The sequence below is a fragment of the Sebastes umbrosus genome, chromosome 1 (genome assembly GCF_015220745.1).
Source record: "Sebastes umbrosus isolate fSebUmb1 chromosome 1, fSebUmb1.pri, whole genome shotgun sequence".
Lineage (NCBI taxonomy): Eukaryota > Metazoa > Chordata > Actinopteri > Perciformes > Sebastidae > Sebastes > Sebastes umbrosus.
Genome location: NC_051269.1, coordinates 4,101,640 through 4,129,521, shown reverse-complemented (window position 1 = coordinate 4,129,521; position 27,882 = coordinate 4,101,640). Strand labels below are relative to the sequence as shown.

Here is a 27,882-nt window from a genome sequence, read left to right as displayed (position 1 = left end):
TCCACACATCCACACACGTATCTCTCTGCTCTCAGAAGGAAGGAGGTGGGGTCACGCGTCATCAACGCGTCATCAGTTACACTGCGCATGTGTTATACCCTGTGGTGTTAATGCTCAGGCTGACCGTAATTCTTAAAAAAAATCCTGAATCGGATCATGATCCGATCGCTACCAAAATCTAATGGATCGTTCATTGTGCCACACCCCACTCCTCCAAAAAATGTCATTCAGATCCATCACAAACTTTTGGAGTAATCCTGCTAACAGACAAACAATCAAACAAGCCTTGGATGGAGGTAATTATTTTAAAAAGGGTGGGGTGGAAAAACAATTGGACATTTCAAAATAAAACCTACACCTCTGAATAGAATACAGCTGATTGTTTCAGCAGTGATGAGGTTAAAATAAAGGAACCACTATAGGAATATGTTGAACATCGAGATGGAACCCTTAGCTCTATTTTATGCCACTCGTATTGATATCATGAAGCATTAACATTAATTATAATACATGAGATGAGAGCAGTTTTGAGCACGCTGTGAAGACGTAACCGAGAATAAAGTTAGAACTTTACGAGAAAATAATCGTAATATTACGAGAATAAAGTCATAACTTTACAAGAAAATGTCGTAATATAACGAGATTAAAGTCGGAACTTTACGTGAAGAAAGTCATAACTTTACGAGAAAAAAAGAAAACACGTAAAATTACTACTAATATTATGACTTTATGCTCATAATATATTTTTTCTCGTAAACCTATTACTTTATTATCATAATATTATGACTTTATTCTCGAAATTATTTTTTTTCCCCCAATGTGGCCCTAATAGTCCATCCTACCATCGTACCATAGACCTACAACAATGATAAATAAAAACGAAAATGTGAAGAAAGAACAGTTATTCATTTCCTTTTTTAAAGATCCACAGGGGGCCACTGGAGAGGAGCTAAAGAGCTGCAGGTTGCTGACCTCCTGGTCTAAACTGAAGAGCAGGAAATGGGAGGGCATCATCTCGCTTCTTTTCTACTCTTCGGCTCTGATTCAAACCAGGAAGTGAAAACAAAAATGCAAATCGATGTAAATACAGGTCGTTAGCAGCTAAAGTTGGAAGTTAACAATCTTCATTCTGCACAAGGCTAAAGGGACTTTGGTTTCAGAAGATGTTTGCATGACGTGCACGGGACATGTTTAAAGAGCCAGGTTAACCAGCTAGACAGTCAGAGAACAACCTGTTGTGTAACCTCAGAGAGACTCAGGAGAGACTCACAGGCCCTCCTCCTGATGAGCATCTCAAACATTAGCCAACCTAGTCTTTAATGCACAGCAGTGAGTCGGAGTTGTCTCAGTTCATTCACAGCCCGCTTCTTTTGTTTGGTCAAAGCGGTGAAAACCACGACTACGACCGGAAGTTGATTGTTTTTTCCCCCCCTTCAAAATAGACGTCTTAAAACGATCTGGACAACATCCAGACGGTAAGATTGTCTCTGCATAGCAGTACACCTGTTGCACTGCATTGAATAACTCGCATTCATCATTCATTATTGTTATAACCCCGCTGAGAAAACAAATGAAACCATAAGATGCTTTACTTTGAAAAGCCATATAGACTACCGGAAGTACTAGGTGTTACCAGGTGTTGTGTGTAGCTTGTCTAAGGTCGTGTTTACCGGGTCGTATATCTGTCCCGTAGCTGTCCGGTTCATCCTCTCTACGTAACTACATGATTATGGAGCTCGTGCAGTGTTCGGACGGTACACGCGCCTCGTCTCTACCTCATATCAGCGCCCCGGTTACACCGGTTAGACCCGCCGGAGCCGGCAGGTAGCCGGACAGGTGCTGCTGACCGGCCGGCATGCCGTCTGATGTGGAGTACAGCCCGGTGGGAGAGGGTCTCGGGCTGCCGGACTTCTGGCTCTACGTGTGGCTGCGGAGGACCGCGGTGCTGGCGGCTCACATCACCGGTCTGGTCCTCACACTCATCATCTCCATGCTGTCCAGACCAGGAACCAGTGAGTGACGGGGGGACACACAGAGACATGTCTCTGGGTGGACACCACAACACCATTCATCACTTAGCCTACATTCATCTGTCAGAACACAATAAGATTTTCATTAAACCGCCAGAGTTCAAAGAAAATCTGAATAGAAATGATTTGTTGAGGCATAATTCATTGCTTTTTGTTTGTTTAAATGGGTTATAACTTATTAATTATTAATAATGGAAAAGACCACTAGCCTCCTCATATTGCTTTAACGATTTCTAACAAAGGCTTTTAAGGATGAATACAGTTTGATTTGTCAAGTTCTTCTCTCCCTGAATTTCATATTATGAACTTGATAACAAAGCTGTTAAATTAAAGGTCCCATATGGTAAAAAGTGAGATTTTCATGTCTTTTATATTATAAAGCAGGTTTAAGTGCTTTATAAATACTGTTAAACTATCAAAAGAGAAACACACACAGCCCGTATTCAGAAATTGTGCGTTTGAAATAAGCCGGTAGTATTTCTGTCCATTTGTGATGTCACAAATATACAATATTTAGACCATTACATGGTTTTAAACATTCTAAATGTGTCCCAGTTTGTTTCCTGTTGCAGTGTATGTAAATAACATCAGCTGATTGGAAGTAAACATGGACCCAAACTGTTGCCTAGCAACGCAATTCCGTTGAATTGCACTAAAACGGAGCGTTTCAGACAGAGGGTGAATACAGGTATATTCAGGCAGACAGTATGAGGAAAATAAAGTTTTTTTTTGAACATTACAGCATGTAAACATGTTCTAGTAGAAACACAAAATACAAGTATGAACCTGAAAATGAGCACGATATGGGACCTTTAAACCTGCAGTAGGCAGCATCAATTCTATAATAACCTTTCATTATATTGTAATTCAAGTGTTCTGAGAGAAAACTAGACTTCTGCTCCTCCTCATGGCTCTGTTTACAGGCTTTAAAAAATCTAGCCTGTGACAGGAGACTTACAAGTCATTTCAGAGAGAGAGCGTTCCTATTGGCTGTTCATTCAACGGCGGCAGCTGTCAATCACTGGCAAACTCCAATCAAACGGTCAAACTAGGCAGCGCTGATCAAATATGAATCAATATTCTGTTACTGTAATGCCTATTTATCTCCATACATGTTTTCAGAATCATATTTTAGTGCACGGTTTAGCTGTAAAATGAGAAAGTACACTACACAGGATTCAGGATATTTATTATAGGTGTAATACTCTTAATATTACTCAGCAGATTATACTTGTACTGCTATATTTGTGTAGTTTTTCTATTGTTCTCTATTAGGGTAGCAAATAGTGATTATTTAATTACCAATGAATCTATGGATTTTTCAAATAGAATAATTGTAAAATGTAATGATAAATACCCACTGTGATATTCACAATGAGATGTTTGTGAAACATCTGAGAAGCTGGGACCAGTGAATGATGCTATATCATATATTATCTAGAGCATAAACAAACGTATTATTAAACATCAGTGAGACTGTCATCAACTACTACTAGCTCAAATCTGGAAACACAATTATTTCTGTGATTTTTGTGACCACAACAGTTTTGTCATTAATGAGCTTCCAACTTCCATTCATTTTCTTATTGGATAGTGTTGAATTGTGAGATGCTGACTGCTCTTTCTCTGTGTTCCAGGTCTCTTTTCTTGGCATCCAGTGTGTATGTCTGTCGCAGTAAGTTTGCAGTCCATATATGTCTTCACCGTCTCTCTTAAGGCTCCTTTATACTCCTGAACGGACGTATACACGGACAGCTGTGGACACCTCGGACGCATAGTAGTTCTGTTTACAGAGAGGCGAAGTCCCGCCCCTTCCTATGGAACCTATGGGACCTTAATTCGGAAAAAATATGAACGCTAGTCAACGGAGAGAGATAAATATTTTTTTTTGTGATCCGGTTTGAATTGGGCCACAAATCACACATGTGATGTTTGTCAATTTAAAATACAATTTTCCAGTCCACACAGTCTCAGTTTGTCGTCGTATCATTTAATTTAGTGTGAGACCGCTCAGTGAACTACATCTCTCGTCTCAGACGATATACGTCACCAACACTCGCTAGGTAGCTAACTTAGCTATGACCACTCACAGATGAAACATTATCTGACCTGATGTGTTTTATCAGTGACTCCTGGTCTCTTTATCAGCCGGGAGGAGGAAGAAGGATCAGACCCGCTGCTGGTGTGAGTTCATCCCAGTAGGAAACACACAGACATCGTATCTTCAGAGAGAGAGACGTCACTAACACAGTTTTGGGTGTGTCGTCTTTCTAATGACGTACATTCACAGTCTGATACTTCAACAGTTTTACAACAAACTGCGACTTTCTGGACTTGAAAAATGATGTTTTAAATTGACAAACATCATGTGTGTGATTCGTGGCGCAATTCAAACAGGATTAAAAGAAAATATTTGTCTCTCTCCGTTCACGACCATCATATTTTTTCCAAAATAAGGTCCCATGGTGGTCCACTATGCTACCACTTGTCACAACCATGGATGTATAACTTGAACTGGATCCAGCGTTGGAGGCGGGCTCCTGTTCATTCCTATGAAAGCTGCTGAGTGGCGCATGAAGCCAAGATGGCTCGACTGCTGAGTGATAAAGTACCCGGATCTTCCGGCGATCTTCCTCATCCATTAGGCCCATAGAGCAGTCACAGTAGTGTTTCCTTTAACTCCTCCTCCCAGCCCCTCGCTCCAGCCTTGGTCTGGATCTCATTCACATGAACGGAGGAAGGGAAATCTGGATTCAGCTATTAGTGCGTTTTACAACTTTTAGGACCTAATGATTTAAATAAGGACTATTAGAGTGTTTGAACTGGGGAGTTGATTCACCTAAAAAGATAAATATCCTCTGAGTTACAGACGTGTCTTTCCCAATGTAAGTCTATGGGAAAATCTTTTTGGGCCCAAACGCATCACTCGACGAACACGGAAGTTGCCAAGGCCAATACAGAAATTTGCTTCAAAGCTTTCTGGGGGTTTGGTCATCAGAGGATATACGCAAAGGTTCTGTGTGGACGTCCGCATACCTGCGCATGTGTTGAGCGCGTTCTCCAAGTGGACAGTGTAAACAGACCTACTATGTGTCCGTGGTGTCCACGGCTGTCCGTGTACACGTCCGCTCGGGAGGACAAACAAGGCTTAACACACACACACACACACACACACACACACAGCAGTCTGATGTGATGATGAGTTCAGTTTGTCAGTTGGCTGCCCTCTCGTTCTTTACTGTGACTAAACCCGACTATAAAGTCATTAAATACATTGTTTTTTAGGTTATTATATAAAATTGTTAAGCATATATGTTTATTCATTATTAGTTTGATTATTTTTTATTTTTCATGATCTTGAGAGAATCGTGATAGATAGTCAATTATTAATTATTATTATCTCCGCCAGGAGAATAATAAATAGTTTGATCCAAGAGATTGGTTGTGTGTGTGCATCTCTGTGTCTGTCCACGGCTAATCTGGCCTAGTGCTGGTTCTGGCTGCACGGTCAAGGACCTGTCGTGGTTGCAGTGACTCACACTTTCTCAAAATACATTTTATTGCCTGTTTGATACAGCCATTGAGTGACTGCTCAAATGTAAACAAATAAAAGAATAGAGTTTATGATATCACTAGTATTATGTAAGTTGAACATTAACTCTCCTGTAAACATACCTTTACCCTCACAGCCTCTAGTCTTTGTGTCTCCATCTTCTTTCCACTGTGAATAATAGATAGGAGGAGGATGGGAGGAGTGGGAATGTGTTGCGTCACCGCGTCGGCTATTGTGTTACAAACTGACCTAGAATACAGTATGTTAGAGGGAACGGCTCACAAGGTGGAGCTTTTCTCTGTCATGGCTCACGGCGCCACAGTATGTCAGCCACGATAACTTACTGCACACACATCAGAGACAACTCTTCCCTGTGATCTACAGACAGACAGACAGACAGACAGACAGACAGATCAATAAATCAACACATGTAATAATGCTGCTTTCTGATTGGCTGGCAGGTGATCACATTGTATATGTGGACACCTCATACTTACGACAGTATCGACAGTTTAACCATCGTTCTAAATGACTGATCATTGCATATCTTACTGAAGGTAACTATATCACCAGCACTTAAAACAGTGGTTCTCAACAATCGCTCCATATCAGCAGGGAGAACCTGATGATTCTGGGGGGTCACGACTCGAAAAGGTTGAGAACCACTGACTTAAAGGATAACGCTGGTATTAGTCTATATTTTTCTTAGCAAATCCCATGAAAAGCCCAAAACCAACAGGTGCTAGTCCGTCTCTCAGTACTGTCTGATCTCCCTACTCTGTCTGTGGCTCTCCACCTCAAGCCCATCGATTCTTACTAAAGATGTCGTCTAAATCTTTCAATACAAGTCACAATTCTAGTTTTGATCATTGTAGCTTTCACCAAACATTAACAATAATGAACAATAATCCACATCTGGTGCTCTAGTGGGCATTTCTGGCAGTGTGTTCATGGTAATGAAGGAACAGAGTGGCTCTTGGATATGTTTATGTATTAACTTGTTCTAGTAGTTAGAAGGATACATTCACTGCTGGTTGAGATATAGAAAATCACCCCATTGCAACCTTCATGCTTCATTACAATTGAAGGATAATTCTGATTTATTACAATGTGGGCTTCTTTCCACGATATCTATCAAAAACATTACTATTGTCACTGATGTAATTGCTGAGTTCTGGGAACGCAGCAACATCGCTGCAACATCGCTGCAACAAAAGGTCAGAGTTCGACAGAGCGATCAGACAGATCAAACCTCCACCTCATCCTTTATTTTCTGACATCAGAACACCTCGTTACGACGGAGTATTAGGACATCATTGTGGAAAAAAAAAAGTAAATCTGAGATCTCGAGAATAAAGTCATAATATTATGAAGTAGTATTTTGAGGTGTTATTTTAGAGGGGAAATAGAGCAGCGTGTGTGAAAATAAGGAACGTGGAGCATCTTATGAGGTTCTACTTTAGTTTAGGTTTCACAAATAACCAAATTATTCATCTTTTGGCTCATCAGCAGCACATTATCATCAGTATCAGAACCTTAAAAAGATTGTGCAAGAAACTAAGTTTATTCCGAAGAAAGAGCCACTTGGACTTGCTGGGGAAACTGACTCTTCTGTGGAGGAGGAAATTACTTTTTTCTCTCGTAATATTATGACTTTATTCTCGTAATATTATGACTTTATTCTCAAAATCTCAGATTTTTTTCCCCCTTAATGTGGCTCTGATACTCCGTCGTACCTTGTTTCTCTACAGACACCTTTTCTTCCTAACACGCGTCTGTCTCTTCTCTCTCTCTGCAGTACTGCCTGTGTATGACCGAAGGCATTCTCCTCTTCTCGGCCGAAGGATCCCTCTTTTGCTTCAAATCTCGTAAGGGTAAAGTGCGTCTCCACTGGTTCTGTCAGGCTCTGGGCATGATCGCTGCGGCCACCGGGCTGGGCTTCATGGTGGCCAGCAAGAACGTGTCGGAGCTCCCCCACCTGGTCTCCTGGCACAGTCTGCTGGGCATCGGCACCTTGGCCGCTAGCGCGCTCCAGGCGGCGTGCGGCGTCTGCGTGATCTTCCCTAAGATGATGCGTCTGTCCTCCTCTCCGCTGAGGCTGAAGCTGTACCACGCCACCTGTGGCCTGGTGGTCTACCTGCTGGCCACGGTGACCGTGGTCTCGGCCATGTTCTCCGACTGGTTCCAGGCCACGGTGAAAGGAGTGGCCTGGTGGGCCTTCATCCTGCTGCCCCTCTTCCCGGCCTTGGTGGTGATGAACCAGATCACTAACGCCTACCTGCCCCGCAAGAAGATCACCAGCTAGCTCAGTGGCCATATTGGATTTACGTTGTACTCAGAGGCCCAGAGAATCAGACGGAAGCGAGAAGAGTCCTCCACTAAAGCAGCTTGTGAAGATAAAACAACTAAAGCAAACAGCTTGACATAGGTGACATAAAACATAGGTAGCTCGTGTTACACCGCCGGTATCTGAAGAGAAGTTATGAAGCCTGGACTTTAATTTGACTGCTTGCCAAGATCCCGGTTAGTTACTGGAGCTAGAAAATCTTAATCTGGCAAAGAAACAGAGTCTTGGGGGAAACTGAGATTAGACATGAAGAAACACCTGCATTTGATCTTGATGTTGTGCTCTCTAAAGATGAATATGTACCCTCGAATTGAATGATTTATTTGTGCACACAGATTATTTTTCTCTCCATTCAAATGAAGTCATCGTAGCAGTACGAACTGAAGTCACAGTTTGTCCTACCTACAGTAGCACTGACAGCTGGCTAACAGCTGTATGTTAGTGTGGAGAGTGAAATAAGTCATTTTTTAGGTACGAAATATACATCTTGGGCAAAAGTTCTTAATGGACAGTGTGCGTTATAGGTTAGCCCCGAAACCTCCTGTATCAGTTTCCTTAGAGCCAGCATCTAGTGGCCAGTAGAAGAACTTCAGCTCAGATCACTTCAACTTTGGCGTCTTCAATCTCCGAGTTTCAGATAAAATACAAAGACCTTTTCAAAGAATCCAATGACACTATGCACCATGTGGATATTACCATGCCAAATGTGAACACATATAACAGGAGACGGTAGAGTTCGGTCATCTTGACAAAACTAACTGAAGGCGATCCCATAGATGGTGAACACCTGGACGTCTTTCATCCGTCGTATCTCCAGAGGAATATTTGCACTAGATACGCCGTCTCAGAGACAGTTTCTATAGACTGGTTTCAGCTTCAGTGATGAAGGTGCTGTGGATGATTATATACCAGCCTGTAAATTCTATTTATGTATTCATTTAGGATGTTTTAGTGTTGTGTCTGTCTTGGCTGTTTACAGGTGCTACATGAAGCGTTTTAGCATTTAAAGTTCCATCAATCAACATTTTTATATTCAAACTGGATGAAATGACGACATGTAAAGTGAAAGCGGTCACTGGTAGTAATAAACCAATAGAAAATGATCACACGACCCGCTCAGCAGCAAACAGCAGACAGACACAGGTGGAGACCAGCTGGTGAACACAGTGGAGCAAATAGCAGCTGAAGAACCAGACATTTTTCTCTGGCCTTGGTGGAGACCAAACCAGAGCTAAAAGGAGAGTGAATATTGGACTTAACATCCATCAGGTGAACACAAACACATCTCCAAATGAATGAAAATGCTACTCTGTGTCTGCTGGATGTGGGAATTGGTAAATATTTGCTAACATAGCTAACCATAATGTTGTCGTAGAGTGCTTCTCTTCCCTTAGTGGCCACAGAAATCAATCAGTGCAGCTTTAATAGAGCGTGGCCACGATCATTTAGAGACTTTAATACAATGGTTGTAATTGTAAGCCGTTAAATTGTTTTTTAAGAGGGCACTCCCAGATAACATTACTATCAGGACAGAAAGCAAACAGGGTTTACGAGACAGGTGGTCTGTAGCATTATCATCGGGGATAGGAAATGTTTTCCTCAATGAGTCCTCATTTGATTATAAAAATGTTAGCATTGATAACCTAACAATGACATATGTGAAAGAACTCCATGTAGCACCTCTGGTTCATGAGCTGCTATTCATTTTCATCAGCGTGTACATGTGGTCCCTTTCTGTCTTTTCACTGGATGTTTGCTTGCGACGCTCTTTGTGTTTTGTTTGCCTTGTAATCAATCGGAAAAATGAACGTCACTCATGTGTTTGCTGTCTCATACAAGGCCAAAGCTAGCAAATAAGCCATCAATCAATCAGTCCCTCCAGGAACTCAACTAATGCTAGTTAAAGCAAACTCATCATACTTGCGGGAGCTTTAAGGGACAGATCAGGAAAAACTCTAAGAGCAACAATTAAGAGCTTGTGCACATCCATCTGTGTACCTGGAGTTCCTACCAACCCACAAACTGTGAAATAAGACGACCCAGTCAGTTTTTTCTGTGGGCTGTCTTGATCAGAAAACATGTGATTTCAAAGATGTGGCTCCCCTTCCTATGTCACATCAATCATTAGAATATATCATTAGAATATACCGCACACAGCTTGAGAAGGTGCACCGTATTTTTTCCCGCAAGCCAATCAGAGCAGACTGGGCTTTATCAGGAGGGGATCTTAAAGAGACAGGCGCTAAAACGGAACGTTTCAGACAGAGGGTGAATACAGGTATATTCAGACAGACAGGATGAGAAAAATAATGTGTTGTTTGAACATTAAAGCATGTAAACATGTTCTAGTAGAAACCCAAATTTACAAGTATGAGCCTGGAAATGAGCATGATAAGTCCCCTTTAAGTTCTGTCCGGTCTGCTCAATATCTCAACAAACTGGGCTCTGGCAGCTGCAGGTTCTGTTATTTATTATTATAACTTACGTACTATATTATAACCTGTTTGTTAAATCAAAAAAACTATGATGAATGTGGACCTACTGAATGTACTGATCCTCCAGCACCTTGCCTCAACCTCTTTTGTTCTGTTCACTACTGGACAGCTTATGCAAATACTAATAACAGGGGTTTCCTGTTTGACATGATACTTGGTCCATTACAAATCATTGGACTGCAGGCTGTTGTATCTACTCTGTGTGTAATATAAGTTTAAATAGTGGAAGGTCATTGAAAACATGTTGGTTCTCTAAAAGCACTCATTAGATGTAGAATGTTCTTAATGCTGGGAACGTGTAGGTAAAGCAGTTAATAGTAGTACACCTCGCAGACTGGGTTTGATATTTGAGCTGCCCTTCATTAAAACCAGGTGATAGAAAGATGATTGTCTTTCTTAACTGTTCTTCCTCGCTGCTTTTGGGAGCGATTTTCGATCTGGTTTCACTCCGGCTTGGATGAAAAGCTTGTAGCAATAACCTACTGCAATAAATGTAAACAAAAAAAAAATGTATGTTTTCCTTGATGAAACAGTGGAAATCAAAATTCCAGATTCTGTGTGATTTTTTTTACTTTACTTTTTTTAGATCATACTGAGCGCAAATAAATGTACTGTATATTCAACGTGCTACTCAGGTCTTTGCTGTATGAGTCTGTTCAGAGTGTTTCTGAGGCGATCAGAATGTAGGTTTGTATTTCCTCAATCCCTGTTAGCTGTGAAGCTTCTCTAATAAACTAGTAACTACATTTGAATTCGTATTATTTATTATTTTTTTATTTCTAATGGGAGAATTCCACCCTTGAACACAATTTTTCACTGTCGATAAACTGGACTTGTGTCTTTGATTTGATGGTGTCATTTAATGTTCATGGTTAACTGAAATAACATATGTGGACAATGTGACTCGAGAGACGAGCTTCAAACTGCAGAAAACTGTACATGTCAGAGGAGTAATACCAGTTTCTGTACCTACAGTAGCAGAGAACACAGAATGCCATCCAGCCACATTCTAGCCTCAGAATTTGAAAGGATGAGTCTGCCAATATTCTCTATTTTTCTTATCATTAACAAATCCCATGAAAGGACCCAAACCAACAATGAATGTGTTTTACTACCAAGCCTCATATATCCTCTTCCTCTGAGCCATAGAGCTACATGACTGTCCAAAACTATCGACAACGTATCAAATCCTTCATCACCATGAACACACACACTGTAGTTTACTTAGACTCAATCCCACACACACACTGTCCTGCTGCCACTAATACTCACTAGAGCACCAAATGTGGATCAATCCACCGCTGAAAATAGTCCCAAGCAAATAAACTTCTTCCTACTGTTTGAGTAAAGTTTGATTAAAAACTACAGCAGTCAGGTGTTGAGGAGCCTTTTTTTTTTTTTTTTTTTTAAATTAGACCAGTTTTTAAAGATTTACATCTTCAGTAGGGACCAGTGGGCTTAGTGCTCTATCTATCTGGCGTGGAGAGGAGGTTGTGTTGCTCTGTCTATCTGGCGTAGAGAGGAGGACGTGTTGCTCTGGCTCTACCTATCTGGCGTGGAGAGGAGGTTGTGTTGCTCTGGCTCTATCTATTCGGCGTGGAGAGGAGGTTGTGTTGCTCTGGCTCTATCCGTTTGGCTACGCCAGGAAGCTGCTTGACATCCTCCTGTATCCACCTTCTCACATATGTTCACATTATATGTATTATTGTTTGTCATATGGATTGTCTATGTTGTATTTTCATGATGTTGTTACTCTGCACACACGACATCTATTGCTCGTCTGTCCATCCTGGAAGGGGGATCCCTCCTCTGTTGCTCTTCCATTTTTTTCCCTGTTAAAAGGTTTTTTTTTTGGTTAAGTTTGTCCTTATCTGATGAGAGGGTCGCACTGTAAAGGACAGAGGGTGTCGTATCCTGTACAGATTGTAAAGCCCCCCCGAGGCAAATTTGTGATTTGTGATTTTGGGCTATATAAAAAAAATTGACTTGAAAAAATGGACTAGATAGACGAGGCAGACTGACGGAGGTCTGGTTTGTTTTTCTGCCTTTGTCATTGGTGTTTGACCCTCATGAGCCAACCTGGGTTTCTGTATATGAACCAAGATCAGAGACACATTCACCATATTTAATTAAAACTGCAAACCAGCTCTACCACAGTAAAAACACTGATAGACGAAACATGAACCTACATCACAAAGAGTCAGTTTAGCCTGTGTCGTGGTTGTTAATGATCAGAAGAGACAATAAAACTGCTCAGTGTCTGCAGTGATCATCCATGGGGGTCAGAGTTCACGGTTAAGAGTCAGCGGGATCCGATGGTTTGTCCTCACAGATGAAGGTGACCGAGCTGTTCAGCAGGTCGTACATGTTGACCTCCACCACCTCCGCTGATGATGCTACACCTTCTCTTCCACCTGCCAGAGCCACAAACACCTGCTGGGCGGCCGCCAGCTGGGCCTGCTCCTCAGAGATCATCGACTCCGCCTCTTCATTGCCTGTTGGATCTGCTGCAATCACCTGATTGGACAGAGAAATGCCTATATTCAATATTTAAATTCATTTTAAAAGGTAAAACCAGGCAAGACATTTTTTTGACAATATGACTTAATATTCCAGAATTCCGGCCATATAGAACAACTACCGGACATATGTTTTAAATAGCCGTATAATAGCCTACATTTTACATAACTCGAAAATAAGTTAAATGAAAAAGCGGTTAAAAAATAAAATAATAGGCTGGTCAGTCTGATATCCGCATTTGTAGCCCAACGAATAGTCTGCAGTCCACCTTCTCTTCCCCTCTCTGTTTCTCTGTCTCTCTCTCCCAAACACACAAACAGTCAGAGCGAGCGCGGCGCCACGCTCCTCGTCTCAGTCCCAAGTCCAAAAGTCAAAATTTATTGGAGAACCATAAATGTAATCATTATTTATATCATTATTTATATCATAATTATAGCGGCTTGGTCTGATCCACTTTGTTTGTTTCGCATTTACAGTCAGCTGGCTCTTTTTTTTCTCAGTGAACACAGAACAGACAACCAGCGGACCGGGAGGAGATATTCCCTGAATTTGACAAAAAGAGTATTGAAGCACAGTGGAGCGGAGGCGTTTAAACTTTTATATATAATGAGATTATATTCAAGTTGTCTTGGCAACATATCTACACTATTAGGCTATCTAATATGCTATTAATTCACTCATTTGGTTGAATGTTCTTACACTTTGGCCACACACCAATCAGACGTTTCCCATCAGCTGTCAGAGGCAAAACACCTGTTGTGACATCACTTATTGGGGCGTAGCCAGCTGCTTGAAAGTTAGCAATGCACTGCTATAACACTGTTTTAGAGTAGACAAAATCAGACGCCACAATTTTCTTTTCACTTTTGTTGTGCAGGTTCAGTATTTACAGAATACAGAGACCTCAGTTCAGAACAGTACGTAGTGCTACTTCATCAGGTTGCAGCCTAAAATATGTTTTATGATGGAATATTTTTTTTAAATTAATAACTTGAAAGTCAAAGGTTATATTTGACACACTATAAAATTTACATAATAATAACAAATGTTCCATACCCTTAGGCCAAAGTGATGTCTTCAAATTGCTGAGTTTGTGTGACCGATCTTAAAATAACTTTATTATTTCAAGTAATAATGTATTCATAATAAAAGTATAATAATTCAGTAAAATAATCCAGCTAGTGTTTGACAATGTCACTGATATATGATTTAACTGATTACTTAATAATGTAACAGCTGAGGGCTGAGATGCACAAGCGTGTGTACTACTGTGTATTTCCCATCTGGCTTGAGTGCAGCAGCGGAGCTCCTTACCGTGTGGGAGGTGGAGGCCTGCTCCTCTCCTGCCTCCTGCTCCTCCTGGGTCTCGATGTGGCAGGAGAGCAGGTGCTCCTGCAGCTCCAGCTGGGAGGAGCAGACCAGGGAGCAGAGGGGGCAGCTGAACGCCTCGCCGCTCTGGCCGACGTGCTGGCTGCTGACGTGCTCCTGCAGCTCCTCCTCGCCGCCCAACACGGCCGCGCAGTACGGACAGTGGACCGCCGACGCCGCCGAGCCTGGAGAACGGACAGAACAGGATCAGTTAACGACAGCCAATGAGGAGCTGCTGTTATTTAGAGTTAGTTAAGAGACTGCTCGGCTCTGATTGGTTGTTTTCCTTCGGGTGTGGCGAAATCCTGCAGATGCCGTATGGAGCGCAGAGGGAGGACACAGAGGAACATGATTTTTTCTATCTGTCTCGTGCACTACTGTCAGGACATAGTGACAGTTTTATAAAAATAACTTTATTATATTTGCTCAAAGTTACCAACTGCAGCTTTAATTCATAGTATTCATGATGCAACTGTAAATTCTGACTCATTTGAAAAGTCTGCACTGCATGACGGCTTTAACAGAAGTACAGTTGGTATTTAAATTAAAACATTTACAGCAGATTTTCTGAAACATACCGTGAAGTCGAGATGTAGCAAAAGATTTCTCTTGAGGCTAAATAGTTTTGGTGCAGGGTGATTCTGTATTAAATCTGATCTGTGACCAGGCCTGCTGTGTTGTCCTCACCTTGGTGCTCAGCCGCCTGGTGTTTGGCCACACTGGCGGCGCTTGGGAAGAACTTGAAGCAGACGTCACACTGGACCAGGGTCTTGAGTTGCCGGGTGTGGTTAGCAAACACGTCGGGGTGGTTGGTCCTGTTATGGTACCACAGGCCTGACAGTTGCTACGGCAACAGAGAGAGAGACACATACGTAAAATACACAGCGTACTATACCAGACAACATTTAAAGACTGTCACCTCCAGCTGAGCAGCACCTTCTGAACACCCTCATCCTACCTGATAAGACTTGTTGCACAGGTCGCAGCTGAAGGGCTTGCTTCCAGAGTGTGTGCCCTTGTGTTTGTCCAGCAGGGCGGCGCTGGTGAACACCTTGTTACAGGTGGGACACTTGTGGAACTCCTTCGGGTGGAACTCCTGGATGTGCTGGCGGTGCTCCTCCAACGAGGAGAAGCTGAGACAACACTTCTGACAGTCGTGAGGTTCCGACAAATCTGACAGGAAGCAGATCCAGAATTATTACATTATTATGGAGGCCAGTCGCTTGATTCTGGTACATCATTTATTCTGCTGTTAAAGCGAGCATATTAATATGGAAGGTTGGGATTTTACATGAATGAATGAATGTGAGTGTGTGTGATCTTACTGTGGAAGGTGTGCAGGTGGACGGTGAGTCCGCTGGCCTGGCTGTAACCTTTGCCACATTGTCGGCACACGTAAGGCCGATCGCCGGTGTGTGTTCGCACGTGACGCGTCAGTTCAATGGACTGGGCGAAGATGGCCTTACAATACTGACACACGTACATCTTTCCTAAATACAGAAAAACAGATTCAAATCACAACGCAGAGGTTAGACTAACTGCTCAAGCTGCCTCATCATCGATGGCACGCACACGATATAAACATTTTATTAATGAGGACGGTGGATTGCAGTCAGAAGATATTCAATATCATCATCTATCGACTTTCAGTGGGATAATCTAATTATCATATGGTCATATCATGTTAGTGTTCAACACAAATCTGTAGTTTATATGAACGATTTTGAGCCAACTGTAATAAAAACTAAAAAGATGGTCAGCAGAATACACTCCTAGATCACCAACCGGACCTGAAAACAATAAATAATCATTTCTTTGTTAATACACAGGTGTGAGTGTCCAATGGCATACTAGGGCCATTGTAAATTCAAAAAATAATAATAATTATGGAGCCGGGGGAGGTGGGGGGGGGGAATATTCTGAGAAAAAAAATCTGAATTTTCCAGATTAAAGTCGTAAATTTACGAGAAAAAACCCAAAACTCAGATATTCTCCGTGATTAGGAGGAAAATTTACAAGAAAAAAACTCCCCCCAAAAATGTTATACAGTATATTTTCTTAGATTATAAAGTCAGAATTTTGCAAGAAAAATCTCAGAAATTCTCTGGGATTAAACTCACATATTTAAGAGAAAACAAAACTGGAGATGTGTATATGTATAACATGTATATATATCTTTCAGGACCTTTGCCTCGCTCAGAGGGCGTCTGTCAGAGAGGACATCAGAAACAGCGATCTTTAGCATTTATCTGATGACCCATTGGTGAGACATGACATGAGGATAAAGTACAGTTTAGCACTCCAAGTTTTTTTCTCGTAATTTCACCCCGCACCCACTATATATTTTTTTATACCTGCAATGGTCCTAATGCGCCATTGTAGTGAGTGTGTGTGAGTGTGTGTGTGTGTGTGTGTGTGTGTGTGTGTGTGAGTGTGTGAGTGTGTGAGTGTGAGTTACCCTCAGAGTGTTTCTTCTTGGTGTGGTATGCGAGTGCAGCAGCCACCCCGAAGGTCATGTCACAGTGTTTGCAGTGGTACGGTTTCTCTCCCGTGTGCAGCCTCATGTGATTCTTCAGGGACGAGTTGGCTCCAAACTTTGCGCCGCAGTCCTCGCAAGCAAACGGTTTCTCTTCAAAGTGCTCGGTGCGCTTGTGGTAAATCATACCTGAAACATGACAAGAGGGAGCAGAAACATTACTATTAAGGTTATAGGTATCGATAACAGCATTGATAAGCTCGGACCTAATTGATTTTCGAGTTTTGAGAAATTTGGAGCAGGGACCTTATAGAACCAGGTCTCGATCCCCATCACTACATATTAGGGATGACCCCGAATAGTCGACTAGTCAACAATTCGATCTAAGGAGCCTGATTCCACTGACCAATCTCACAGTCGAATTGTCGCAGTGGTGGAAAAATGTGGTTAAGGAACAAAGGATCATTATACTATATATATACATATATATATATACATATATATATATATATATATGTATATATATATATGATGTATTTTTGTAGGCTGACCAGGAAGTTAGTATTGCCTGGGTTCCATCGACAATGTATATATATAAAGTATATATATATACATAGCAGCGGCACCACGGGGTAAGCATCCGGCCAATTCTGAACAGGCATATTTTGAATGGGCACTGCACTAGTAATTCTAAAATAATCCAAATGAGTGCAAATATGATTTGAGAAATGTTTGTAAGTTTACGGTACAAAAAGCTTAAAAAGGGATTAAAAGGAGATGTATATCTATTGTTGGGGTTAAATTATGGAACAATATTAACACAAATGTAAGACTGTGTAACTTTGGTTGTCAAAAGAAAACTTTATTAAGCTATTTTATGGGTTAAAAGGGTGAATATTTATTTATTTTTTTATTTTCTGGAGCGTGGCTTCAGTAAGAATGTAGGGTAGGCTTATTGTATTGTATTGTGTGTGGTGACTGAATGAAAATACTACTACTTCAGTGTTGTGCCTGAACTAACACTAAGTTCTGTTAACAATTTACGGGCCATAGTGTGAATGCAATATAAAACCTAAAGCTAGCATGCTGCTAGCAACGCAACGTTGCTTTCACTTTGGTTGTAAAGGTGCCAGCTGAAAGCGTGTGTTTTCAACTACACGCCGTCCTGTAGTGTAGATAGTTTCACTTCAGCTTGACCTGCAAGTTCAGGTTCCCACAGCGAGGAGTGTAAAACCGGACGTTAGTTTAGTGTACGGAGCAGCGACTCTCACCTGATGGGTGGGCGAAGGTTCGCCCGCAGAGGTCACAGGTCACCTTCTTCTTCACCCGTGCAGCGAGCCTAGTGTAGTGAGTCTCGGCCCGGTGGCGCTGCAGAGCCCGCTGGTTGGCCAGCTTCTCTGGGCACTGCGGGCACTGCTGCTCGCCATCCTGGGACACGGGGCAGCGCTTCACGTGGGCCAGCATCCGACACTTGTAGGCAAAATCCCTCTTACACCAGCGACAGGAGTAGGGCTTGGAGGGGGAGGAAGCAGAGGAGGAGGGAGGAGGAGGGGAGGAAGAGTCCGTAGTGACATTTAGGATTTTCTCTTCATCTTCCGTCTCCTCCTTTATATTTTCTTCCTCCTCCTCTTCCTCTCCCTCCTGACTTTCTTCACTTCTGGTACCGTTCTGCTTTTCTGAGTCAACTGTAAAAGATGGAAAAAACTATTACCATTATCCCAGCAACAAGATATACATGAGGCAGCAGTAGAATGACTATAAACGTCTTAAATGGTCAACAGAAATCTGGCTTTTTGTTTAAGTTGACATTTGGAGATTTATTTTTAATTGGCAGAGACGACATCCACTCACGAGAGCTCTTCTTTACCTCCAGTTTGGTTTCCCTCTGGCTCCTGTGTGTTCCTCTCCACCTCCTCCAGCAGAGAGAGCAGCGGCGCGGGGAAGGAGGAAGGATCTTTGTGTTGAACGCTCCGGAGCAGCCTGAGGAGCGCTGCCTCGCTGAGCTGCCCCTCCTTCACACTGCTCAGCAGCTTCTCCAACGCCGAGCCGGGATCCACCTCCTCCTCACAGCACTGACACACAACCTGGCAGGAGCAGACATGGACCTTTATTTTCCTCAACTACAGAGAGATCCGGCCCTTTATTTAATATTAGAGACAGGCCTTTGCTCCTCATTGTACCTGTTTTGTATATTGTATCATATTTTAGTAAGAAGCCTCCCTGTTTTCTGATCTACTTCATTCAATATAATGTACATTTCCACAACACTAATTCCATCAGTACATCAACAGAGGCACGTCTAACTCTCCTCTCCAATAGAAATATGATTTATGTCGACAAATTATTTACAGTTGCTTCTATTCTACTTTTATTTGTCCAGTGTTAAGCTACTGTAAATTAAACACAAAACTTCCTGCACAGGTTTTTCATATTAAAAGGCTTCCAGTAGCTCAGAAAAACACAATAGAGCCTTTCCCTGGTAGGCTTTTAGTTTGAAACCCCTGCAGGAAGTGGATGTTCATTATAGTGAATTCATCAGGTGATTCCAACCTGCCTCAGTGGCCTTTACTACTTTGTTTTTGCATCCAATACCATTTTTTTCACAATAACGTTGGTTTCCGTGTAAAAGATTTTGCTTTCCTTACAACATTAGTTCCTCACCCCCGTTATTGTATTTCCTCTGATTCATATTTCTGTGCATTACATTCTACAACAGCCAGTATTAATGTATGTCATAATACAGCTACTTATTGAATTCTGACATTCTAAACTGTTGACGGCCGACATTGCCGTCTTTCAGAGGTTGTATCGAGCACGGTTTTAAAGCTGGACTGAAGATACCGGTATCATATGAAACAAGACGAGGTACCACTACTAAACCATGTCATGCTAGCTCGTTGGAAGGGGGCTAAAAAACGCTCCACATTTAGGCTACATTTTGGCAAGGGAAAAACTGGCATGGCCATTTTCAAAGGGGTCCCTTGACCTCTGAGCTCCAGATATGCGAATGAAAATGGGTTCTATGGGTACTCCCCATGATGTTAGTCCCCATAGGAGCCATTTCATTGTATTGAGACCATTTTTTTTAAACTTGACCTCACTGTATAAAATGACCTGTGATGACCTCTAGGATAATCACAGCCTCATGAAACTTTACAGCCACAAACTAGAGACCTAGAGCATTCAGAGGATGGATGGATCAAACTAGAGACCTAGAGCATTCAGAGGACGGATGGATCAAACTACAGACCTAGAGCATTCAGAGGATGGATGGATCAAACTAGAGACCTAGAGCATTCAGAGGACGGATGGATCAAACTACAAACCTAGAGCATTCAGAGGACGGATGGATCAGACTACAGACCTAGAGCATTCAGAGGATGGATGGATCAAACTAGAGACCTAGAGCATTCAGAGGACGGATGGATCAGACTACAGACCTAGAGCATTCAGAGGATGAATGGATCAAACTAGAGACCTAGAGCATTCAGAGGATGGATGGATCAAACTAGAGACCTAGAGCATTCAGAGGATGGATGGCTTTCCTAGCTAGATTGTCAATAAGGGGGTTTCTGAGCAGTTTACACAACACATGTGTTCGCCATCCAATCGCCCAAAAAATGAAATTCTTACAGAAATCTCCAAAAAGTTTTCGATACCAATATCACAGCATGTCTTTTTCTATGGTGTTCCTCAAGGTCTTGGTGTCTTAATGTGGTATTCTGGAGGGATTATTGATAATTTTTCTGAATTCTAGAGTGGTTCAAATCGTAGTTAAATCTTGCACCAAATCTGTGTAACAAATGGTGTCAACACAAAAATTGCTGCAACAATTTATGAGACATAATACAGCATGGGGATGACCATCACATACTTCTATCATAATGTTCTAAACCCTTTTACACTATAAACTTTCAACATTTCAATAGGTGTCTAACCTAATCACAATGTTTATTACAGATTTATGATACGGATGTATTATTCCCAGCTTTCGGATGATGTACACCACCTCTACGTGGCACACTGTATACAATTGACCTTTTATCTGCCCCTGAACATCCCCTGTTCCTCACCCCTATCCCTCCATAAAAAGGAGCAAGGATACATGCAGTGTGTTTTGGTGAGTATAAGAAAAACTCCACAGGGTTCCTTTAACGTTTTCAGGACTGGAATGACCTGTTCTACCTGTCTCTCCTGCTCATCCAGGCTCGTCTGTGCTGCTTGGCTCAGCAGCTCCAGGACAGACGACATGTTGGTGAGCAGCTCCACGAGCTGAGAGGAATGGTCCAGAAAACCGGCGGCGGGTCCGTTCGACACCTCGGCGGCCGTTGTGTTGTCTTCTTCCACTGCTCTTTCTGAGGATTGGGCTTCTTCGGGCTCTGTGTACACACACATATGAAAACATGGAGTGCAGTCAGAAAGTGCTGGGACAGTAAAACATTGGATTGCATTTCGATGTGCAATTGTGCCAAATAAACTAGTAACTCTTAAACTGTATTTATGCCTTCAACACGTCTCTGAACTCCCAAAGACAGGCTCTGAAACTGACCTGTGGTCTCTGAAAGCTCCACACAGCTTTTTTTACATGGTGGTTCCTCTGCATCTTCACCGTCACTCTGACAGTCTTTCTCCTTCAGCTCAGCCAGGAGCTCCGTCCTGTCTGAGGTCGAGTCGTCCTCGTTGGGTGAAGCTGACCCTTCGGGGTTGGTGCTCTGGGCTTCGTTGATCACCGTGAGGCTCGGGGTCTTCGTAGAGAGGATTTGGGGGACGGGGGTTTGCTGGTTCACGAGACTGGTGAGGACGTTCTTGAAGCCGACGGCCACGTCGAACATCTGCAGGCTGTCTGCGGCGGCGACGATGCGGCTGACGTTGTGTTTGCCGAGAGGCAGCTTGCCCGTGTAGACCATGTCCAGCAGACAGCCAAACTCCTGTGAGGACACCATGGCCGTGTCGATGGAGATGGTGTCGGAGCCGTCCAGGAGAGACCTGATGGAGAGGAAGATCGTTTGATTTCTTTTCAAGTTCTCATTTAACAGAAGTCACAGGTCCAAAACTATCCCATCTATGAGTCATCTTTCTTTTTATAAACCAAAGGCAAGATGTCAGGTAAATAACGAAAGATGTCTACATGAAAGAAAGTGCCTTCGATTTATTTTACATATATACCCCGATCAGCCAGAACATGATGACCACCTGCCTAATATTGATTAGGTCCCCCTTTTGCCACCAAAACAGCCCTGACCCGTCGAGGCATGGCCTCCTCTAGACCTCTGAAGGTCTGCTGTGGTATCTGGCACCAAGCCGTCAGTCGCAGATCCTTTAGGTCCTCGAAGTTGCGAGGTGGGGCCTCCGTGGATCGGACTTGTTCGTCCAGCACATCCCACAGATGCTCCATTGGAGATCTGGAGAATTTGGAGGCCGAGTCGACACCTCCAACTCGTCTCCATCCACATGATGTAAAAGAAAACATGATTCATCAGACTAGGCCACCTTCTTCCATCGCTCCGTGGTCCAGTTCTGAAGCTCACGTGCCCATTGTAGGCGCTTTTGGCGGCGGACACGGGTCATCATGGGCACCCTGACCGGTCTGCGGCTACGCAGCCCCGTACACAACAAACTGCTCCTCACTGTGTGTTCTGACACCTTTCTATCAGAACCAGCATTCACTTTTTCAGCAGTTTGAGCTCCAGTAGCTCTTCTATTGGATCAGACAACACGGGCCAGCCTTCACTCCCCACGTGCATCAATGAGCCTCGGGTCTGACCCTGTCGCCGGTTCACCGGTTTTCCTTCTTTGGACCACTTTTGGTACAGTAGGTCCTGACCACTGCAGACTGGGAACATCCCACAAGAGCTGCAGTTCTGGAGATGCTCTGACCCAGTCGTCTAGACAGCACTATTTGGCCCTCGTCAAAGTCGCTCACATCCTTACGCTGGCCCATTTATTCTGCTTCCAACACAAAGTTCAAAATGTTCACTTGCAGTCTAATACATCCCCCCCACTGCCAGGTGCCATGGCAACGAGATAATCCATGTTATTCACTTCACCTGTCAGTGGTCTGAATGTTATGGCTGATCAGTGTATATAGTGTATATAGGGGTGGCGTGGACATCTACCACTAAAGCTGTAAACATGACACTTGGACTCGTGTTAGACTCATAAGTCACAGAAATGACGTGGGATGTATCTTGGACTCGTGTTGAGAGACTTGACCTGAACCTGAAAGCAAAAGCAACGAGTCAACAAGCCACATTTTGACCTGGTAACATTTTGGAACAATAAAAAAACAGGGAAAAAAAGGTATATTATAAGGACTATGCATTGAAAGGACCTGGAATCAGCTACTTAAAATCACTATTAACACAGTTCTGAAAAGAAAATCCAGTGTCATTGTAATGTTCAGCATTGTAACTTGTAACTTGTAATTGTCATTGTTATCGACTTGCAGTCTGCTCATGAAGACTTGACTGTGGGAGTTGAGACCTGACTTGAGTCTTGCTTTAAAAAGGATGAGTCTCAAATGGCTTGAGACTTGACTTCAGACTTGACACACTTTACTCGAAGCATCCTTCGACAGGACTTGAGATTTGACTCGGATTTGCCCTCAAGAAGTTGAGAATTGACTGGAGGCTTTGACAAGATCTGAGAGACTAGACTTAGACTTGGGGGACAGCTGTCCTCCACCTATGAATTTACAAGCTAGTTAGCAACACACCTTTTAGTGTCAGCTGGTTTTTGCCTGTCTATGAACTCATACTGTTTACTACTGTAGTTTTATAGGTCGTAACATGTCAGATGATTTTAAGGATCTGACATAGGATCTGAGAGCTGCTGAACAGGAATTACAACCCACCGAATATTTCCCGTTAACAAATCACCTGCAAACCAATCTGCAGATCATCTTTCAAACCCCATGCTCACACTACCTGAAGAGCATGCTGGAGGCGGCCAGTACCAGTTTATGTGCGTGATGAGGGCTGTCTCCCACCAGGATGGTGCAGTCACAGAAGAGGCCCTCTTTCCTCAGAGCCCACAGCTGCTGCATCAGCTGGCAGCTGTAGTTCGGTAGCTCCATCATCTTGCTCTCGGTCTGGAGGGGCACGATGTTCTGGCTCTCTCTTGTATGGAGAAGAACATCATGTCAAACTCAATTCACAAAGTTTTTTTCAATTATCAGCTAACAGTAAAAATGTACAGTAGAAAGAAGCCAGAATACTGAGCACATCATGTATCTACTGGTCGGATGGAAGACACACTGAGCACAGAGAAGCACGTACTGCATCCATTCATAGTTTAGTTTACGATGGTTAAAGTGTCAGTAGGCAGTATATTTTTGGCCTCATTGGGCAAAAATCCCGTAATAACCTTTCAGCATATTGTAATTCAAGTGTTCTGAGAGAAAACTAGACTTCTGCTCCTCCTCATGGCTCTGTTTTCAGGCTTTAGAAAATCTAGCCTGTGAAGGGAGACTTTGACCAATCACAGGTCATTTCATTGAGAGAGCGTTCTTATTGGCGTTCCTTCACCAGATTTCACAATGGCGGCGGCATCGTCACAAACTTTCTCATTTTACAGCTAAACCGTGCACTACAAGATGATTCTGAAAACATCTGAGGAGAGAAAGTTATTAACGTAACATAATATTGATTCATATTTGATCAGCGCTGCCTAGTTTGACCGTTTGGTCGGAGTTCGTGAGTGATTGACAGCCGGCTCTCATAGACGGCAGATGGACAGCAGACCTCAGATCAGCTCTTACTGTTTGTTTTTCTCCGGTCTGTGAAATCTTGCAGACGCCATTAGGAGCACCGGAGGACACAGAGGACATGATTTTTTTCAGGTTACCTGTTTCATGTTCTACTGTCACCATATAGCGACCGCTTTATAAAAATAACTTTTTTTAATCATGTTTGCTCCAATCTCTCTACTGATGCTTTAAAGCTAGCAGCGTCCACATGAACCAGTTCACTGCTGTAAACCTAATGAAATGGGTCCCAGTTTATTTCCTGTTGCAGTGTATAGACATAAACTGACAGGAAGTAAACATGGACCCAAGCTGTTGCCTAGCAATGCAACCCCGTTGAACCGGTCTAACGGTAAACTGATTATAGTCGGTATGGGGGTCAAACGCTTCAGTTCAATCTGTAACGTCACTGTACAGTGTTGGATGTATGTCGAACTAGAACACAGAAGTGACGTGTCAGATATTGAGTAAACTCCGCTGTGTTCTTCAACATGACGGAGAGATGTTTAATCAGCGTCTTAAAGCTACAGCAGATAGTCACTAGCTTTAGCTCCGGATGCTAATCTAATCCAGTACAGGTTACTGATGTGTGTCAGAGCAGTTCATCTGGATACCTGAGCAGCTCTACTGTGAGTAAACCTCCTGACGAGCCTCCAGCCTCCAATCAACGATGTCTTTACCTTCAACCATTCAAACGATCCGTCTCTTTATTTAAACCGCTCTGCTTGAACAACTCTGTTGTGCGCAATAAAGGTTAGCCGTGTTTGAAATGGCGACAGACGGTGCGGCAGCCAAATGGGTCCCTTTCCGGTTAAGGAACAGACTGCTCTCATACGCTGCCGGCGAAAAGTAAAAATAATAATAGTGATAATAAATACGTCCTAATGTCTTTTCCTAACCTCTTCTCCTCGGGAAGAAAAAATCAGAAGGACAACTGTGGTGTTCAGAGAACCCGACTTACACCAAGGCCTGTTGAAGGAGGTTCGGACACGGCGGACACGGTTCTCGGGGGTATGACGCATGCGCAGTGTAACTAGAGCGTTCGGCGAGTGCTGACCAGATTTTACTGCGAATGTGTCGAACCCCTAAGATATGACGCTTTACCTAGCCTCCTTCAATAGGCCTTCACTTACACTAGGCTACGTCATTTTATGATGCAACGGCGCTGGATGTTAGTGACGTAGTTATGACGTGTTGAAACTACAAATATGACAAAGATGGACTACAAAAGCACTTTGTGTTCCCTGTGCGTTGTTAAATAGCTCCTTCAGTGACAGACTGCTTCACCACACGGTGTGTGAATAACCTGCAGGCTACCATAACAGTTTATATGATAAATAATGAGTTATGGTTTGAGTTATGGTGAAGGAGTAGAACCATTAAATATATATTTCTTCCTGCTCCTTTTCGGACGTAATATTTATTTATGTTTATTATTCGTTTATTGACAGTTTGCTATATGTTTACTGTTCATTTTATTTTTAATTCTTTTTTTTTTTTTTTACTTATTTGTTTCTTGTTCGACGAGATATGAATAAAGTGAAACGAAATGGTTGTCACTGCCCACTCATATAGTATATGACTGTATGACAATATTATGCAAGATCGACGTATTGTTTATTTTCATGACCGGCTTTCCTTTGGTGAAGGATGCTCCAGTGTATCCTCTGCTAAAGGAGATAAGAAAGGAAGCATCGAAGCAACCTTTCCTCAGCATTTAGAGAATTCGAGAAAATAATAAGGCAATCATTATAATTAAAAAGTTATCCTCAGAACTGAGCAGATATCACATTAGACATCAAACATTTACACAGACCTAAATTAAAATTTAAAAAAGTAAATAAATAAAAAGTAAGCAGAATAAATCATTAAATCATAAAAAATGACAAATACAAATTTTGCCTTATGAATAAAGAAGTTGTCTAAAATTAGTAAAACTATTTTTTTTTTGTCTTCAAATAAAACACTATAAATAATACTATTATGATCAATAGTAGGCATTGCTGTGGATTTGCTTCTTAACCATTCCATGAATTGTTTCCAGAACAACTGGGTATGGGAGCATGAAACAAAGAGATGCTCTGTTGGTTCAATATCACCTTTACAGAAAACACATTCACTGCTCTCAAAGACAAATCTTAATCTGAAAAATTCACTAGAAGGGTAAAAAAATCATTCATTATTTTGTAGTGAATTTCTTTTGTTTTGGGTGGAACAGGGTATTTGAAGAACTTTGTTTTCAGTTTAGATACTGTTGGTTGGTCAAAAAAACTATTACCTCTTATAAATAAAAACAACTATAAACCGTTTGTTAGAATAGACCAGGGGTCTATCACCTTTACTATCAAAGGAGACATTTTAGACACAAAAAAAATCTCTCTGGAGCCGCAAAACATTGATCTTTGTGATGAAGGTAACACAGTTTATAGTCTAAGTATATAGTATGTAAGTCTAATGCAGTGAGGGCCAAAGAGCAAATGTACTACAGAGGATAAGGGCCACATTGAGGGAAACAAATCAGAGATTTTCCAGAAAAGGTCAGTTTTTACGAGAAAAAAGTCATAATATTACGAGAAAAAAAGTCGGAATATTACAAGAATAGTCATAACTTTACGAGAAAAAAAAAAGAAAATAACACGTAAAATTACTACTTTGTAATATTATGACATTATTCTCATAATATTACGACTTTTTTTCTCGTAAACCTATGACTTTATTCCCGTAATATTATGACTTTATTCTTGAAATCTCTGATTTATTTATTTTTCCTCAATGTGGCCCTAATACTCCGTCGTACTGTCGTACCATAGACCTACAACAATGATAAATAAAAATGAAAATGTAAACAAAAAACAGTTATTCATTTCCATTTTTATAAATCCACAGGGAGCCACTGGAGAGGAGCTAAAGAGACGCATGTGGCTCCGGAGCCGCTGGTTGCAGACCCCTGGTATAGACCTTGTGAATTTAAATTCTTTGGGGTTGCAATCAAAGTCATATTTACAACAAAATTCATTGTAAGGTAATACATCTCCATTAGCATCTAATAAGTCCATTACACACCAAATATTCCTATCCACCCAGTTCCTATAAAACAGCTTTTCTTTCGTGAAGGTGTTGGTTGGTGGTTCTAAATCCCCTCTGATATCTTTAGTAAACTTGGTGGTATTGAGTTTCTGTTTTAAGATGTGATTTTGATGGTGATAAATTACCTATAAACCTCAGCCTATTTCACATACAAGTCTTGCTATATTGTTAACTTATTTACAAGCACAACTTTAGTGCTCACAATCTTCCTATGTGGAACAATAGATGTGTACTAATGAAATGTAACATGTTGGATGTTTGA

General features: G+C 42.1%; 2 protein-coding genes and 1 long non-coding RNA gene across 7 annotated transcripts; 2 read left to right on the top strand and 1 right to left on the bottom strand.

The window, feature by feature from the left end:
• The first annotated feature begins 565 nt into the window (after positions 1–565).
• On the top strand, positions 566–27,153 carry LOC119485662. Its single transcript, XR_005206327.1, has 3 exons — positions 566–661; positions 9,169–9,172; positions 27,086–27,153. It is a non-coding gene; the product is annotated as an uncharacterized LOC119485662 (long non-coding RNA).
• On the top strand, positions 1,038–9,031 carry LOC119485540 (cytochrome b561 domain-containing protein 1). Its single transcript, XM_037765187.1, has 3 exons — positions 1,038–2,012; positions 3,668–3,705; positions 7,382–9,031. The coding sequence occupies exons 1-3, from the start codon at positions 1,856–1,858 to the stop codon at positions 7,886–7,888; spliced, it is 702 nt and encodes a 233-aa protein (XP_037621115.1). The 5' UTR covers positions 1,038–1,855; the 3' UTR covers positions 7,889–9,031.
• On the bottom strand, positions 12,537–25,615 carry zbtb40 (zinc finger and BTB domain containing 40). 5 transcript variants are annotated; one of them, XM_037764990.1, is made up of 12 exons: positions 25,495–25,615; positions 23,716–23,907; positions 21,339–21,775; positions 20,975–21,168; positions 18,657–18,873; positions 18,061–18,474; positions 16,772–16,978; positions 15,639–15,803; positions 15,272–15,486; positions 15,001–15,157; positions 14,260–14,498; positions 12,537–12,942 (listed from the first exon to the last, which is right to left on the bottom strand). In XM_037764990.1, the coding sequence occupies exons 2-12, from the start codon at positions 23,865–23,867 to the stop codon at positions 12,721–12,723; spliced, it is 2,619 nt and encodes an 872-aa protein (XP_037620918.1). In that variant the 5' UTR covers positions 23,868–23,907; positions 25,495–25,615; the 3' UTR covers positions 12,537–12,720. The 5 variants fall into 5 exon arrangements, with proteins under 5 accessions (XP_037620918.1, XP_037620908.1, XP_037620899.1 ...); XM_037764980.1 differs by lacking the exon at positions 25,495–25,615 and adding an exon at positions 25,214–25,418; XM_037764971.1 differs by lacking the exon at positions 25,495–25,615 and adding an exon at positions 25,148–25,417.
• Positions 27,154–27,882: the final 729 nt, after the last annotated feature.

Coding starts and splice junctions, on each gene's coding strand:
- zbtb40 (XM_037764990.1), bottom strand. CDS start 23,867: ATGATGGAGCTACCGAACTACAGCTGCCAGCTGATGCAGCAGCTGTGG. Junction 21,169..21,338: donor GGAGCTTTCAGAGACCACAG/GTCAGTTTCAGA, acceptor GTGTGTACACAG/AGCCCGAAGAAGCCCAATCC. Junction 16,979..18,060: donor AACCTTCGCCCACCCATCAG/GTGAGAGTCGCT, acceptor GTCATGTTTCAG/GTATGATTTACCACAAGCGC.
- LOC119485540 (XM_037765187.1), top strand. CDS start 1,856: ATGCCGTCTGATGTGGAGTACAGCCCGGTGGGAGAGGGTCTCGGGCTG. Junction 2,013..3,667: donor GCTGTCCAGACCAGGAACCA/GTGAGTGACGGG, acceptor TCTGTGTTCCAG/GTCTCTTTTCTTGGCATCCA. Junction 3,706..7,381: donor CAGTGTGTATGTCTGTCGCA/GTAAGTTTGCAG, acceptor CTCTCTCTGCAG/TACTGCCTGTGTATGACCGA.